Below are 17,251 nucleotides of genomic sequence, written 5' to 3' on the forward strand. Positions count from 1 at the left end.
AATATTTCTAAAAATCCAGATTATTTCGGGATACACATTTTTGTGTGTCGGGTTTGGGGGCTGCAGTAATGAAGTATGATTTAAAACCTCTACTTGACTGTAAGTGTAACTCTGTAAGTGTAAGTGTAACATCTAGAGTATACTTCTTTAAGCAGACAAAACACTCAGACAAGCACAAAGAATTCACTCTCATAGGTCATGAATTAAACAAGAAGAGCAACTGAAAATCATCGTATGTCAATAGCACTAAGAGTATTGTAGGAGCAATTCGCTTTAATTTCTTCAGCTTGGTAGACACTGTTAGTGTGTCTGTGTTTGCGTGTTTGGCAGATAAACTGTCTGGGATCAAGACCTTGACACTCTGCCATTCATCTGTGAGCTGTTTTCCAAATGATTTGTTAGCTGACTTTATTTATCTTAAAACCGCGAGTCAATTTCTCTGAATGACATCCATGAGTCAAATATCAGGGTCACATGTTGGGGTTTGTAGATGGTTTTGGATGGATACAAAACTGAAGAACAGTTGCTGAAGTGTAAGATCTTCTTCACAAATGATACCCGTGCAAATCAATCAAAGATTAGAGCAGTCTTCAACATGAGGAACTCCTCCTTGCTGCCAAACCTGTTTATTGTAAATGTTTTTGGTTGATGAGAGTTATTGTTAACGTCCACATCTTTCACGCTTCATCTCCCTCACCTGAACATACACTTATTCATTATCCCCTCACTTTCTTCACCTCCTCAGTTATTTTCAATTACAGGATGATTTGGGGATTTCTCACCCGCCAGTCACAAAGCGTAGCTACATGAAAGCTGTCGCCTGAGCAGCTGTACGTGTATTTTCATTCTGATACTGCTGCAGAAGGATCAACCACAAGTTGACTTTTGGAAACAGACTTGTGCTATTGCCTTGTGTCTTGAATAGAGAAGGTGAGCAGCTGTGGTATTTCGGAAACAGGGATGTTAGTGAGAGTTTGCACATTGTTGTGAGTGTTTACTCCAAGGTTCTGAAGTCAGTGTGATGTGTGCCGAGAAAGTCATTCAACAGTTTGCGACAGTGTAATAAAATCAACACAACTTTCACTCCTGTGATCAGGAAACCTCTGAAGGTTTATACACTCATCAGCTTTCACAATCTTACTGCCGAATAAGAATGTGCGACGAAGACATATTTAAATTGTTGCATTAGTGGTCCTTTCATCGGCAACATATAATAAGAAAATAGCATTCACATGTTTTTATTTTGGAACCTTGTGTGTCTGTGAAATCTGATCTCTGCTGAGCTTCTCTTAGTTTCCCTCAAGATTTCGGCGTGCATAATCGGTTTCTACTGACTGCACAGCCTCAGCAGCCCCCTGACAATGTTTGTGTGTGTGTGTGTGAGAGAGAGAGAGAGAGAGTGTGTGGTATTAATCTGCAATGGTGCTAAGTGCAGCTTGCCTGGTTGGATCAATGCCCATCAGGATCAGAAATCATTTGTGTCTTCTCATTGCCATCAAATCTCAGCTCTTAATGAGAGACTGTGTGTGTGTGTGTGTGTGTGTGTGTGCGCACGCCTGCCTGTGTGCAATCATGACAGGCAGCCCTACAAATGATCTGCCTGCTTTTCAGCAAAACTGCTTTCTAAACCCAAATGATCCAAATCCTGAATGTGAAAGACACACTAAGAATTCGCTTTGAAAGACATAAGAAAAAAAAACCCCACATGTATTCAGGTTACAGTATTAGACATAGATAAGCATTTGCACTGACTGTAAGAGGCTGGACATTGTTAAACCATTGTGAATTTTTGTTGGAATAGAATTAGAACTTCACACATAATTTATACTTAAAATATCTTAATCTATATTCCAGCTTCTTGTTTCCTCTGAAAAAATACATTGGGCATTGTTAAAACACAAAATATTTGTGAATCTTCAACTTTTATTGTCACCTGCAGGTTTCATGGCTACAATGTTCACAATGTCCGTGCTGACAGACGTGAAGTGATTGATGTGTGTGTGGTCCTGTAAAGCAGTTCATTTTCATCTGCTGGCAGCGGTTTAAAGCCACCTTTTTTAGTAGGTGATTTCCCTGTTTTTATGATCATAATCGTCTCCCCTTGCAGTCTTCAGGGCTGATGTGTCGCTCAGGAGCACTGGCATCGCACCAGAATATGATACAGAGTGAGAGCTTGGAGTTAAACGGACAAACAGGTCAACACAAGACCAAAGCAACGTATTAGTTAGGAAAAGTATTTTAAAAATTCAAGAAATATTATTTATAAGCTCAGTGAGAATTCAACCATCATTAGCCTGATCAGTCAACTAGATTTAATAGATGTGGGAACTGGTGCACTAATGTGCATTCCAGCGAGGAACACTGCTAAATACTGCAGTGTGTGTGTATGTATGTGTGTGTGTGTGTGTGAGTGGCTGTAATCCACTCAGTGACCCTCTAAACCTGCTCAGAGGTGTTCTTGTGTGCGCATGAGTGTGTGTCTTGCTTGTATCTGAAGGTGGTCTCATCCACCCTCAGAGACAGATGATGTGTGACTGAAGGCCTGTGAGAGCATTAGCTTCACCTCTGTGTCTCCGCACCCCTCCTGACCGACCCACCAGGCCACACTAACCTCTTGACACAACACCTGCACTTTGGAGTTGTGCAAGATCACATCAAACAGAGAGGGATTATAGCTTCTCCAGCCAAGGGGGGGTTCTCATGAAAGCAGCTAGATGGCGTTCACTTTTAGAATTGTGCTGGTTAATAATGCACCAACACAAGTAATTACATAATCTTGATATGTTGAAATATTCATTTCACTTTAAAACAGTCCCCTTCTTAACATAATAGCAGCGGTGGGATCATTGACAAATTGCCAAAGTGATACCCACAGTGGAAGTTCCTGCCACCAAGTTTAAGGGGTTCGGCATCCAGCTGCAGATGTTGCTGCATGTGTCCAACAAATGCTGAGAATGCAGCACTTGTAAGTCTGGCAGGTGTTGGATGGCGTGCAGCAGGGATTTAATCTTTTGTCCCACCCGTGAATTTGAAAATGTTGCAGCGCCAGTTGCTCTGGTGAAAATCTGAAAGACGCCAGGAACATTCCTCGAGGGCGAGGAAACTGCTTTATTTGTGGATGCATGTGGCTCTGATATGTCTGGGACACATTATGATCAAATAATTAAAAAAAATCATGTGGCAGAAATATGTGAAAGTGTCAGTGTTCTTGTCTCCCATTAAATATAATTATGAAACATATAAATAACAAGCTAAAGCTTATAAACGGTAACAATATGGTGCTGATTTTGAATTGATATGGCTGATCAGTGTATCAACACCTCTGGAAGATGCCATTAAAAGCACCTCATGACCACCAAAATATTGGATGCATGCTGTCTTAAAATGGACTACACCCTTACCCAGATACAACACCACAGTACATTCCTCTATAGTTAAATAGGAAATATAACAGGAAATATAGATCGAAATAATATAGGAAGAATATTAATATAGAAGAATAGTACAGGAAAATATAAAGTTAAATGAATGACTGCAATAATGAGAAGTCATCAACTTTATAAAAAAATGACACATTCTTTCTCAACAACCAAGGAAAAAAGGAAAAAATGCATTTGACTTTGACAGGAAAGAACTTAATTCAACATTTCTATAAAACCGATTATAAGTTTCCTTATTCCAAGCTACTGATGGCTCATCAGAAAAGAGTCCGCTCTGACGAAAAGGTTCCATTTGACCCACAATAAAACGGCAGCAAACCCGATGCGGTGGAAAACCAAGCGAGAAGCCTGAAATGACCACTTGAATCGGCATCCAAGAAAAACACTCTGTTTCCACTGGAAGTATGTTAATAGACGTAGGAGCGATTAACCTCAATGAAGCGCGACTTTCCAACACCAAGCCACCTGCATTTTCAAGTCAGGGTGTTTTGTTTCGGCCTCGGTTTGAAAAGTGATTCTCCGCTGCATTAATTTCGGTCAAAAATATCCTCATAGCTGGCATACCTCGGTCTTAATCGCTGGTGGTGTACGTTTATATGAGGAAACAGAAGTAGCTGACCAACTGTAGAGGTGATGATAACGTGTGTTTTGTTCTAAAACTCTCTGAAAGCCTTTATATAATGAGATGAACTTGTTATGAACCTCGGGTTTAATCCCCAGTGAGTGCAGTTTTGTCTTACTGATGTTGATATACATCCAGTTACGTAAGCAGGTCATTTATATTTAGTTCATTGCAGTTAATCACCTTATGAAACCACACTTGTTTTCATTGTTATTATAGAGTTATTGTTTTATTAAGTGCAGTAATCTTGTACCTGCTTTAGGTACAAGATTACAAAGCTGCAATTGAAGATTGGATCAGTACTGTATGTCAATAAATACAGTGCTAGAGGGTCAAATGGTATCCATAGTCACCACACATTACATCAATAATGCTTTACAGTACTGCGGTCATGAGAACAGGATTATGCAACAAACATTATCCTGTTGTTTCAAAAGTAGCTCAGACTAATAAGTAAAAGGCATTTTCAGTGTTTTTAGACATTACAAACAACACTGTATACTAGATTTGGACCAAATAAAACTAAAAATACTTTTGGAGAAGTCTGTATTGCTGTAGAGTGGTGGAAAAAGTTTAGTGTGCTTTCCACTGTGCGCTAATGGCAGGACTACTAAATATTAATTTAGTGATGTTAATTTGATACAGATGATAATGTTGACAACTGGCATTGCTAGTTTAACTTGTAGACAAAAAACAAAAAAATGTATTTGTCCGTAGCACAACTTTTGGAACACAATAGAGAACCATTGTAGAGAACCATTTTGTTCAGTTCTGTGAGCTCACTCTCCTTCATAAAGCAACATATATAATATGGTTTCATTCATGAATATACCAAAGGTTTTTATTCAAACCTACCACAATCATCATCACCATCTTATAAAATGACTATTTAAGCCTCATAACTCCTCGTGCTCACATCACTGTCCTTTTTATGGTCTTAAAAACACACTTCTTTCACCCGTCAGCCTGCAGTCACGCATTGTTTTCTCTTTAAGGACACTGAATAGGGCGAAAACACAAGACCACAGGGGGAGATTTCCAAGTTGGATGTTCCAGGCTCATTAAGGTCCCACTGCAATCTAAAGATCATTTCGGGTCATTGACTTGCAATAAAACGGAGATTTACTCAGATGCTATCAGGATACTGAACCCTCTTCTGACTCAATAGCAGCAAGGCTTGAGCTGAGACAAAAGCTTTTGTGCGGATCACAGCCTGTAGAGACATCAAACTGGTTTATGACGGACAGGTCAGTGGGGGGTGGACGCTCCACTGAAAACGTGCGGCCTGCGCACACACTGGCTCACACACCTACACACAGTAACAGCTTTAATTGTGTTTGAGATGCTGAGAGAAAGTCAGTGTGTATTGTGTGTAAACTGTGATACACACACACACGCATTGCTTGAACCCTTCCTAATGTGAGGCTGGTGACCTCTTTGTATGGGGAGCGTACCCCGGTGTGAAAGGTTTACTCTTTGTGTGTGTCTGTGTTGCCGGGTGCAGTGACGCACCTGCCAGGGGAATGAATGTTCAGTTAACTAACATGGAAAATATGGCAGGCATTTTGACAGTTTTCATTGCGTGAAAAGAAATAAAATTTGTGCTCCTTTCATAAAAACAAGGTTTAAAAATACCAGCCTACAGAACATGTCAAATAGCACGACTTTTACCACGATTTAAAGCAAGCTACGTCATGAAAAAGAGTCAGGTCAAGGGTCAGCACGGAATTTTAATTTTAATTCTGATTTATTTGCAGCTTTTCCTCTATATTCATAAAATGTTGTGATATGACAACCAGCGATCATGGGCTCAGTGTGGCGGATCCATGAAACTGAAGCTCATTAACCTGCCACCAGCTTCCTCCCTCACTACCCCTGATAAACCTGCTGTTGCTGTGCAGCAGTATTCAAAAAAACGTTATCATTAAATGGTTCGTATCTTCTCCTGTTTGCTGCTAGGCTCCTAATTACGGCTAGATTAGTTAAAGAGAAAATTATGACCCCACATACTCGGAGACAAAGATCTTAAATGAGGAATTGGAGGGCTGACTCTTTCTCTTGAATCTAAAACTGGATTTCACCAACACCTTTACTCTTGACGTCCCGTGAATCACTTGACCAAATGAAATGAATGAATGATGAAACCACAAACACACACACACACTAATGTGCACAAGATGACCACACAAAGGGCTCATTCTGACTGTATATTTCCAATAAACCATACCTTTTTTGCTTATGCAGCTGTCGTGTGCATATGCTGCCACGCTCTCACTTCAGTGAGGCTTTAGACATGAAACATGAAAGCAACATTGAGGATTGTTTTAGAAGATGTTTGAGCTCCAACTATAAAGGTTACAGTGTCTGGCAGTTTCCCACTGAGTGGCGCAGATTGTGCTTCCGGCGCAGCTGAATGGTCTCTTTGATTACATGCGAACATTTCCTATGAAACTAAAACATTGTCAGAAAGATGGATTTGCTGATTCACAAAGTTCTTGACCAGCTCACTGATCAGGATAAAAATCTAATAGTCCCATTTATCAAGATTACAATCTCAATCTTACATTTTCAAAGTGCCTGCTTCACTCAGAATAAATACCCTCAGGTTCCCCCTGGTAATTATATTTTAACATTCAATAAATGAACATATGACATTGCTCATTGTAGTTTTACAAAAAGAAGCGTCTTAAATGCACGCCTCAGATAGCATCTTAATCTGAATGTAAAAGGATCGTGAGAAGACTTAAATATCCTCATCATGAGGCTCCATATGTGAATCCAAACAATCTCACCTGAACATCAACTTGGATGATCACGGACAATGATGTAAACCCTCATGCTGCTGACTGTCCACACTACCATGGTCTGGTGCAACTACCGTCCTCCTTCAGCAGCAAGTAACTGATGTGATTCTTATTTTAGGGGTATGTTTCTTCTATACGTGACATAATACACTTTGATTTAAGTTTATCTTTCCCAACAATACACATCAACAGACCTGATTTGACTCATTCATCATTCACTTCTCAACTTTTATTTTCAAAACATGAAACTGCGGAGGGAAGAGAACTTGGAATTCTATGTTTTGATGGGGGCGTGGTCTGTAAGGGCATGTCTTTGGGTTGCTAGTTGTTAAGGTATTCCTGTTTCTTTGACACTAGCATTGGCTAGGGGGCGCTGTTTCACAGATAATGTAAGTGGACGGAGACTGATATAGCAGGTTGAATGCCCCATGTTAACAAGCTCCATCGAAGCACCACCCGAAAAACAAATGGTAGACAGTGGAAACAGCTGTGAACCACAGTTAGGCACCACATGTTTCAATTCCACGTGCTGCTGTTTCTGATATGCCGCTAGAAAAATTGTACTCAAGTTTTCCTTTCCGTGCTGGAATCACCCTCATTTTTTTGGGAACACAAGCCAATACAGAATTAATTTTAAGTGACTCATCCAGTAAACTTTTATTCAGCCATAAAAGTCAATTGAATTTACATTTTATGATTTTGTGGTAAAAGAAAAGCTGAAAGTCAGTGACACACAATTTGCACAGGAACTGAGCAGATCTGACTTTCTCATATAAGTGGCCAATTAAATAAAGCAGGAAAACTAAATCCAGGTACCAAAGGCGACACGCATTCACTTGAAAACCACAAGGCGGACGTCCCGGCTCCCTTTCCACTCCCCCTCCTCCCACATCCCACCTTTCCTCCTCCTGCCAACCCCTCCCTCTCTCTCACTCGCTCTTTCTCTCTTGAATTAAGTCCATTATCCCTGCCTGCTCTCCCTCTGAGCAGTCCTGCTCTGTTCAGCTCCTGTGGAAACTGTGTATGAACCACTTGCGTGTGCGTGCTAAGAAGAGTTTAATGTCTGTGTGCACAGCCGTGTGTGTTTTTCTAAGTGCCACTGGAGTGTAGACGCTCATCAGTGAGACCGAGTGCTAACCAGGGAATACTCCAGTCTCACTGCTCTGATCTCAAACTTCAACACCATCTGGATTTCTGCGGAGCTCATCGGACACAAGGGGGACTCTGCCACTGTTCACCCTGCACTGGGCACCATTCCCATCACTGGATTTTTTTTTTTTTCACCGACAAGGCTCGTGTCTATTCTGGAACATTGACGGACTGTATAATAATTGACTGTACTCTTGAGGGTAAATCAATATACACTGGAATATAACATGATCAAGCCACAAAATAAGGACAAAGACTTCAAGTGCGTGAACCTATGACATTTTGCATTCTTAATGAAATATTCAAAACAAAAATATTTATGATATGGAAATGTGTGAAGGCATCAAGGTGTCTGGTGGACCGTAACAAGCATCTGAAATGTTCTAAACCGCAATACAAAGCGACTCACAGGTGAGTAGAAAACAATATATTTGACTGACTGTAGATATGACAGTGAAATTAAGCACTGGCTGCAGTGTGATGGGTATTTCCAAAAACATGTTTCAGTCCACATGTGGGCAGACATTGAAGATCTATGGTCTCTGGAGTTAACTTCCCTTTAAGGGAGTTTTCAGTATCTCCATGCAGGAGAGCAAAGAGTGATCATGACGTTTCAGACAGAAAACGTATCATTTTTAAAAGCAGCATACCATAATATGTTTTCGTGAGGGGTCTCTGAGACAAATTCAGGATTCCCCATTCAAATCAATGCTATGCAAAGTTAAACTAGAAGATACAAGCCACAGGTTTGCAGGCTGGGAAACCGTCCATTAAGAATTTGGGGCCAGATGGCTCCAGACCAGGAACCAGCCGAGCACTGCCTGTCGCCCTTCCAAGTCCTTTCTCTCTTTCAGGAGCCTTACAATGTCTCATTTTCTCATTTTTTTTCAGCTCAAATCCTGTGTAGACTGATTGTAACTTTTGTTGTGAGGCACTTAACTTTATGTGTTCCCGTTTCAAGCAAGACTGAAAAGTCTGAAATAGGAATTAAAAAAAGAATCCCCTTCACAGCCAAGTACTGACACATGAGGAATTTGACTCTGCACCACCAACTAAAGCAGAAGAGAAACAGTTGTAATATCAGCATTGGCACTGGCATGGGTCATTTGTTGATGCAAATATTCAGATTTGTTTAAACGTGTAACCTCTCCTAAATGATGCTGTACAGGTATATTATGTGGGGTTTAGAGTGCTCTACACTGTTTCTGATTCACAAGCTATAAGCAACATTACATCAAGCTTTGAAGACACAATGATCTTGAGTGCTTTGGCAAAACTAAGGACAAGATCCCAGTTCATGATGATGTACCTTTTCTTGGCCAGCTTGACTTGACTGAGCTTGACTGAGCTGGGGAAACTCCTCATGCAGGCCCATTGACTTAGGCACAGCTGTAAAGAACTCTCTTAACATGCATGCTGCACCTCTGCTGCGGCGTCTCCTTCTGGACATACTTAGTAAAACGGCTGTGTTCAGTATATGTTTGTTGAGACAACGCAACCAGTCACACAAGAAACAGAGACAGATTCTTATCAGAGCTCAGTCAAACCTTATATTTAAGAGGTGTCACTGTAATCCTGTTTTATCTGCACTTTGATGCCATTATTCCAGACACACTTCACACACACACAAAACAGAAAAATACAAAATCAAACTTGACTAGTGGGAAGAAAGCCAGAACTAATATCTTTAATATCTCACCATACCATCATGGACAACTTGTTTTTAAAATAGTAAACCAAGTCTTCTACTTTCAACATCTGGGACATTTGTAGGAGTGACCAGCAGGATCATGGTTCCTGTCTTTAAAAAGTTTGACCAGAGGTGGAGCACCATTTGTGGAGGCGTCACATTACCCCACCTCAAAGTTGGAATGCAGAGCTACACTGTGAATTCTGCCTGTGTTCTTTCTGAAGTGTTCGCTATGAGCTACACACCCTCATATCACCTTATTTCTTTTTATTAAGCAGGTTTCTCACACTTGCCCGACACCCCTATTTTCTCCCCCATTCTAGTACATTGGCCACCTGTGGCCTGCAGCGTGGCGTCATTCTCAGCTGTAAATCTGAGCGCCTTTTCCTCCACTTATCCTCTCCACCTCATTCTTGTGCTTTATCCTTCCATCCATCCTTTTCATTTCTCTATCGCAGGGAGGCTTAGACTGGTTGGTCACAGGCCAGGGAAACTTTGCTCCACACAGGCTAAACAATTGGCTCCATTCTCTCTGTCGCCCCTTGACTCGCTGTTCTTTCTCCCTCCCTCCATTGCATTCTCTTTTGCCCTGGGACTGTACGAATACAGACTGTGTCCCTTGTTTTTTATTCTTAGCACTCACATCTTGAGATTTCTCAGTTCTTTTGCTCATGTATATTCCAGTTGCAAACAGCAGCTACTAAAAAATAATTGTGTGGAACCGCACATACAGCTGGTTTATGTGTGTCACTTGCTCTTCTTCTTCAGCAGTAATAGTACCAACCACTAACTCCATCTTCAACCCCAATTCATCTTTTGTTCCACCCTTTCCAGCAAGTACTTCTCTTCAATCTCTTTTCTAACTTCAGCAAATAGAGGGCAACAGGTTAAACTGGTGATATGTATTCATTCGTTTTGTTGCTCCCTACTGTCACACTGCAATCTAACTTCCTTGTGAAAAGCCTCTCTTGTCTCGAAGGTGACCTGCTTTGTCTGCCAATCCCCATTAAGGGTTTTTTGACAAGATGGTTTAACCCCCCCCCACTCCCTCCTCTTCCATCTCTGAGGAATCTCTTGCTGCGTCTTTCTCTTTGTTTTTAATCCAGTCAAACTTGGCAGCGTGCTGCCGCTGTAAAGCAGAACTCACAGTGATGCGTTTCTATTTTCTCAAAAGATTAGAGGAGAGAGCGGTTTAAAACAATTCTCACAAATATGAAATCTCACTGTCTTGCACCATATGTTGGGGGTCTTACTGTACATACAGTTTCAGGTGATGTGTATGAACAAAGGTGAATTAAATAACACAACTTTGATCCCAAAACTCGCTGTACTTTTAATTTGAACACTGATGATTTTAAAACACGCTACAAGATTAATCTTTTCAGATCTGTGTGAACATATTCTTCTCGGCTCATGAACGAAGACATTGTCTGTTTTTAAGTCGGGGAACCGGTAGTCTCAAGGCTTTGCCACTGCCTCTGGGAATGTGCTATCAAACATGTTTGGGTACTCTTCTGCTCATGAGTTGAGGGGCTGACGAAGTCGCTGACGTCGTTCCCCTTGAAAAACTGCAGTGTCTGCAGCTCAGCGCAAAATCATGAAAAACAAAACGTGTCCACCCTCCGCTTCCTAGCACCTCCCACACACGCCTGTTATTTATGCATTCATGAGGGTATAAATACTACCCGGCTTCTCTCCTTCATATGGTGAGGTAACATGACAGTAAAGAACTTTGAAGTTCAATTTCAAAACAATGAGGTATTGTTATCGCGTGTGATGAAGCATTTGCGTCAGCTTTAATTGTCACAAATTGTGCATTTTGATGCGTGTTTCCATCCTGCAGGGATATGCTCCCTTCCTGTTGGATCAGTGTCTCAGAGCTGCAGGTTATGAGAGCGCTCCTGTCTGTTGGCTTCAATAGCTCCATTATTTATGAAACAGTCAGGATGTGCTGAATGTCATCCAATATTCTGGCTTACATATGTGAGTTGACAACTTCCCAATGGTCAGCTTTGGATGAATTTAAAGTTGTATAGAGGTTTTCTGGCTGAGTATTCCTTTTAAATTATAAATCAAACAGCAGGATTTGTATATGTAGAGCACAGCTGAAAACGGTCAGGCAGTAAGTGAGGGAACAAACTGAGCCTGCGGTTTTCTATGAGGATTAATCAAAATACTACATCACTCCCAATGCACTGACTTTGGTAAAGTATACAGTCAAGAGGCAACATACCAATTTCAAATGACCATACTACATTATTTCCTCAGAGAAAGTAGCTTTCAAGCTATGATCAGGGATACTCTAGGAAACAGCATTGGAAAATGTTGACCTAAACCAAGTCATTGTCTATTGTATTTCATGAAGGAGGTGGGCGGAGCCAGGGTCTGATCATTCTGTAAAGTTTGTGTTTGATAAAAGAGGAGAAAAGGTCAAGGACTGAAAGAAAGGGCTTATAATGATGAGGGGGAAATTATGAAACAAAGACCGAGATACTTCAGGAGAAAAGGCAAAAAGGCGAAAGAGGGGTGTAAATCATGCAGCAAAAAGAATGCAAATGTGGAGAGGTCGCCCAGATGATATGAGCATGCCAGAGTTATTTCAATCTATTGTAGTAAATGAGCCGACTGAGAAGCACTGCAGTACAAAGAGGGGAAGAGAGGAGTCGGGATGGAGAAAGAAGCGATGAAAAGAGCAGCACCCAGAAAAGTATGGCTTAGGGAGAACACTCAAAACGACATAATGCAAAGCAGGAAGGGTAAAGCAGGAAAAAAAGTGACAAGCGCAAGGGTTCAAGTCTGAAAGCTAGAGAGACAGAAGAGTCAAAGAGGTTTCTCAGCGCCAGTCGAGCCGACTGTTGGATGTCTCTACATCAGATGGTTTCTGGTTTGGTATCAACAACCTGATGTAACAATAAATAAAAGACTTAATGATTTAACCTGACCACAAAGTGAAGCAGCCCTCAAAGAGAAAGTGTCGGTCCAAGTGGACACACCCTCGGCACACCTTTTAAACAGTATTACAATGACATACATCCCGTCTTGTAAAGCACTGACCTTATTTATGCTCCCGCAGCGGCCTATATGTGGTCGGTTTACAGCTGCTCACTCGCCCTTACAAGGCGCCATGTTATTGGGGACTTTTTGCGAAACAATAACAAATCCGTCACTTCAGATTCAACTCTGGTCACAATATCTCAGATTTCTCTAAGGCCATGCTCGAATAGCAGCAAGTGGAGGGAAAAACAATATCACCACTGCGAAAACAAGATTAAAAAAGTGCCAGATAAGATGCAATATAAGAAACTCAAATGCTGTTAGAAAGTCAACTCACTGTCTCGGAATAAGAACGCTAGAGAGGAAGAACAAACACACATATTTCCTCTGACGTTTAAACACATAAAAATTCTCATGCCGTTATCGCTCAGAAGTCTCGTACAAGCTGCCTGAGCACCGACATACATTTTTAAATTCACTTCCTCATGAGTGAATTTGTGATTCACCCACCAAACCAAGCAACGGTCAGCTTGCACGTAATAAAGAGCTCATCAAATGACATCCCTTGTGTGGATAAAATGAGAGTGTTTGCATCAGACAGAAACCAACATTGTGAGTTGGCAGAGTAACTGACACAGAGACACTGTTTGGTTTGGCAGTGGACATAGTATGTCTCTATTACACACACATACATACTGTGCTCATGGCCACGGTCATGTCCACAAGTCTCACTGCAATGTGAAGAGATTATAGTCTTGGTGCTATAATGGAGGCCAGCATTAACTTGGGCTGGCAGCGGCATCAATCTGGCTCCAACTAAATATACCACAGACAGTTGTGTGTTTGGGAGTGCGTTGGTGTGTCAGGGGCATCCCTGGCACAAGAACACATGCTGCTCTTTGTGTCCACTTCTAACTCTACTCCGTCTGTCTCTTCTAATTTTAGATCTGAATGCCTACGTGTGACATCTCCGCGCCGTTTTGGATGTAAGAAGTGAAGTTTGGGAGTAATACCAACAAAGATAGCTTTTCTACACCAAGGAGGACTTCATTTTAGGAGAATCTGGTGGCATACACGGTGGAGCACAAGCTGAATATCTGATTTGGATACGGTGATCAAGATGATGACCATGATGATGATGATGGTGGCCACCACGGTCACATGCAGCTCTCTCTTCATTCTGGGGCTGGCCGCAGCCCATGCATCATCCACCTCACGTTCTTCCTCCTCTGCGTCTTCGTCATCCTCCTCATCTCCCTCCCCTCGAATGAAGCTCTCATACAAAGGTAGGAAACAAAGTAAAAGAATTCAATAAAATAGGATACTATACAGAGAAAAATGACATTGCAATCTCACTCTATCAGCTATGACCTTGTATGGTGGGACTATGTTTGCAGTCAAATAGCAACAAAAACATCTTTCTGTTTCGGCTTGCCACATTGAGTCAGTTCTTGTGCGTCCTCCTGAGTCAAACCTACCCTCTTCATGTCTTTTATGATACTCATGACCCTCACAAAATCAAAACAACAAACAAGAAGTCACAGTTTCCCTTAAATCTTCGCACTCCTGCATTTAAACAAGAAGTCATGATCATGACTCAGCAGCTGCAAAGCGAGCTGTGGTTGGCCTCATGACTCGAGTCATTTTAAGTTGGCAACCTCTCGTGGCAGAACATCATTTCCACGTCATTTGGCCAGCACTGATGCAACGTGAACATTAATCTCTGTGCAAGTGCAGCCCACGGCCTCTGTGAACAAGACAACGTGACCGCAGCTTTTATCAGGTTCACCAGACAACCTTTAATGTCATCTGTATCTATGTCTTCTGATTTACAGGATGTTCAGAAATGCAGCTATTCAAATGTTGACAGAGCAACTTATGTAGATTACACAACTTTTTGCACATCATCCGATCGATGATGTGCTTTAAAAAACAAATATGAAGTACACTACGACAAATCTTAGAACCACTTGACAATTGCATGAGCTGTGATCACATTGCTTTGGGCTAACAAACCAGAACAGTTAACTTATTGTCTCTTACCAATTATATAATGCGTTCTGTGAAGTTCGTTTACCCCCCAAGCTGCTGCTGACTTTATGATCTGTACTTCTACTTCCTTCGCTTGATGCAAAAGTACGCTTCCATCTCCTTTTCAAAGGGAACTTCCTGAACAGTAGCCAGGTCAGTTTCGTGGTCACTGTGACTTATAGCACACACATCGGAACATAAAACAGAGCGGCAGGGTTTGCTGTTTCAGGAGAGGCAGGACTCACCACACAAACCAGAGTTGTGTTGCGCCAGTGAGCGCCTGCAATTATAGTCTGGACACCAAGGACACGAGGATCACTCAGCTGAGATTTGCTCTCTTAAATCACCGCCGTGGGCTCCTTTAGCTCACAGGATGAGCAGGAGTAGTTCCACTCGGAAAAGGTCTTGGGTTTTATGTTGATAACATTTGTAGCAAAACATGTCACTTTTGTGCCTTACATATGTGAGTACACAAAAAATATTGTACGGTGTACTAAGTATTTTTACATTTCCTTGACAGAGTTACAGCAGTTTCATGGTGTCCGAAGGTTCGAGCTGGAACGCTCATGCTGCTTCAGCGCTCTGCTCTTAGATGAAGAGCGTGGACGGCTGTTTGTTGGGGCCAAGAACTTCCTGTTGTCTTTATCGCTGGACAACATCGCCAAACAGGAACATAAGGTTGGTTTTACAACACGCATTTTAGATATAACGCATGTGAGTCACACGTGTGTGCTTTCAATGAGATATACAGTAAATGACCGCTATAACCAGTCAGGTCTTGTCTTTTCCATGAACGTTCATGCACCCCGAATTTGAACTAAGAAACGATCATTCTGATAAGGATTCATAGTTCTGATGATGAATAAGAGTGCAGATTGTACAGTATGAGGTATTCAACGAGAGGATTTATGAAGAGAGTGACACCAAGTACAGTCAAGCCGCAGAATATATCACCCGTGACATACCAGTGATGCAACCAGACCTTATGGAAATAAGACATAATTGTTCCACTACTATGCTTCACCAATTACAATGTTTTACATACTGCGTCGCAGATCTACTGGCCGGCACCTGTTGACTGGAGGGAGGAGTGTAACTGGGCTGGCAAAGACATCACGGTAAGTTCCTAAGAGTTGTTGTGGAATTAGCATTGTGCATTACTTGCATTATTTATTATTTTTTTTCAATTGCTTGTTTAATTGGAACAGACAGAAAAATACATTAGGACATCATACACACAAATAATATTTCCGTTTTCTTTGTTTTGAGCCTTCAAGGTCTTCAAAAGTCAGAAGTACTGTAAAATTATTCTACCATTTTTTAAGGTAATTTAAGTTGTTGTAAAATGGACATTGACATAAAGTTCCATATTGCAGGTCAAATTAATATTTGTAATTTGATAATGGCTGAAATGTTGTTGACTGAGAAGGCTATGGATTTAAAGTATTAAGCATTAGCATGTTACAGAACATGATACTTCCCTTCCAGTGAAGTCATGATGTAAATACTACATCTGTACATGGAAAATATATGATGAAGCATCAACAAGATCTCTTCTTTCGACCCAATTTCAAGCTTTGCCAAGTTATTGGACGAAGAATCAAGTGGTATTTAATTTAAGAAAACATAAAACCTCTTTGGTTTCTTGGGTGATCCGATCGCAAATAAAGCAAAATGAAGTGAAACAAAAAACTGCTGTTACATGTGTTCTTCACCACAAATCTAATTTTAAACCAACACCACCAAAGCTGAGAAAATACCCACAAGTTATTTTACATTAAAGTTGGAGAAATTTAATATGCTACACAGTGATTGTGCGTACTTCAGATTTTAGCATGCTCAATACTGGCATAAATCATGTCACAAAGAAACAATGACAGCTGTGATCATAAAAAAGTGACAAGCTATTACTCTGAGCTTTGTTATCATTTTTACTGCGCTATAATCATTTGAGGGCAGTAAAGTTGTGTCCCAGACTAACCTCTGAAAACAAATACTGTTCGCTTGTTTCCATTTCTTGTCCAAAATTTAGAAAATAATGACCGACAGGAGAAGACAAAGATACTCCACTGTAATCCATCTCAGTTGCAGGGCAAGATTACACACATATGACTTCTGTACTGCATGACTTCAACCTGTGACCGGTAATATTGTCGCTGAGTGTGTCTTCAGTCACAATTAACTTCCTATGTCCAACATGCTGCGTTTCTCATCCCTAAATATGTGACAATTATGTGCCTAAGTGCAATGTGGATTGAGTGGCTTTACTGACCATCATTCAAGGGCCACCAGGATCCTGTGGACCACCCAGGATATCTTCAGACTCCAAACCCTGTGTGTATTTGTGTGTGTATAAGTCAAGAATCAGAAAGTGTTTGTAGCTGTAAGAATATAATGCTGTTTATAAGGACGATTTGGCCCAAAAGTCTCACCAAAGCAACTGTCTGTGTGCGCACGGGTTCATCTGAGACTCATCTGAGACTATAACTAACCCTGTGATTACACAGCTGTAGCAGACAGA

General features: G+C 41.2%; 2 protein-coding genes across 17 annotated transcripts in view; one reads left to right on the forward strand and one right to left on the reverse strand.

The window, feature by feature from the left end:
• LOC128750143 (flotillin-1) overlaps positions 1-17,251 on the reverse strand; it is a 76,042-nt gene that overhangs the window by 39,257 nt on the left and 19,534 nt on the right. The gene's annotated exons all lie outside the window — the stretch shown is intronic.
• The window catches only part of sema3b (sema domain, immunoglobulin domain (Ig), short basic domain, secreted, (semaphorin) 3B), a 47,238-nt gene that overhangs the window by 16,158 nt on the left and 13,829 nt on the right, over positions 1-17,251 (forward strand). For 2 of the 3 annotated variants that reach the window (XM_053850406.1, XM_053850408.1), the window contains exons 2-4: positions 13,645-13,985; positions 15,251-15,408; positions 15,786-15,848. In XM_053850406.1, the coding sequence (XP_053706381.1) occupies positions 13,820-13,985; positions 15,251-15,408; positions 15,786-15,848 (387 nt within the window). In that variant the 5' untranslated portion in view covers positions 13,645-13,819. Of the gene's footprint in view, positions 1-7,845; positions 8,427-13,644; positions 13,986-15,250; positions 15,409-15,785; positions 15,849-17,251 lie in introns of those variants that run through there. The other variant, XM_053850407.1, reaches the window with a different exon arrangement.

The sequence above is a fragment of the Synchiropus splendidus genome, chromosome 18, assembly GCF_027744825.2.
Source record: "Synchiropus splendidus isolate RoL2022-P1 chromosome 18, RoL_Sspl_1.0, whole genome shotgun sequence".
Lineage (NCBI taxonomy): Eukaryota > Metazoa > Chordata > Actinopteri > Syngnathiformes > Callionymidae > Synchiropus > Synchiropus splendidus.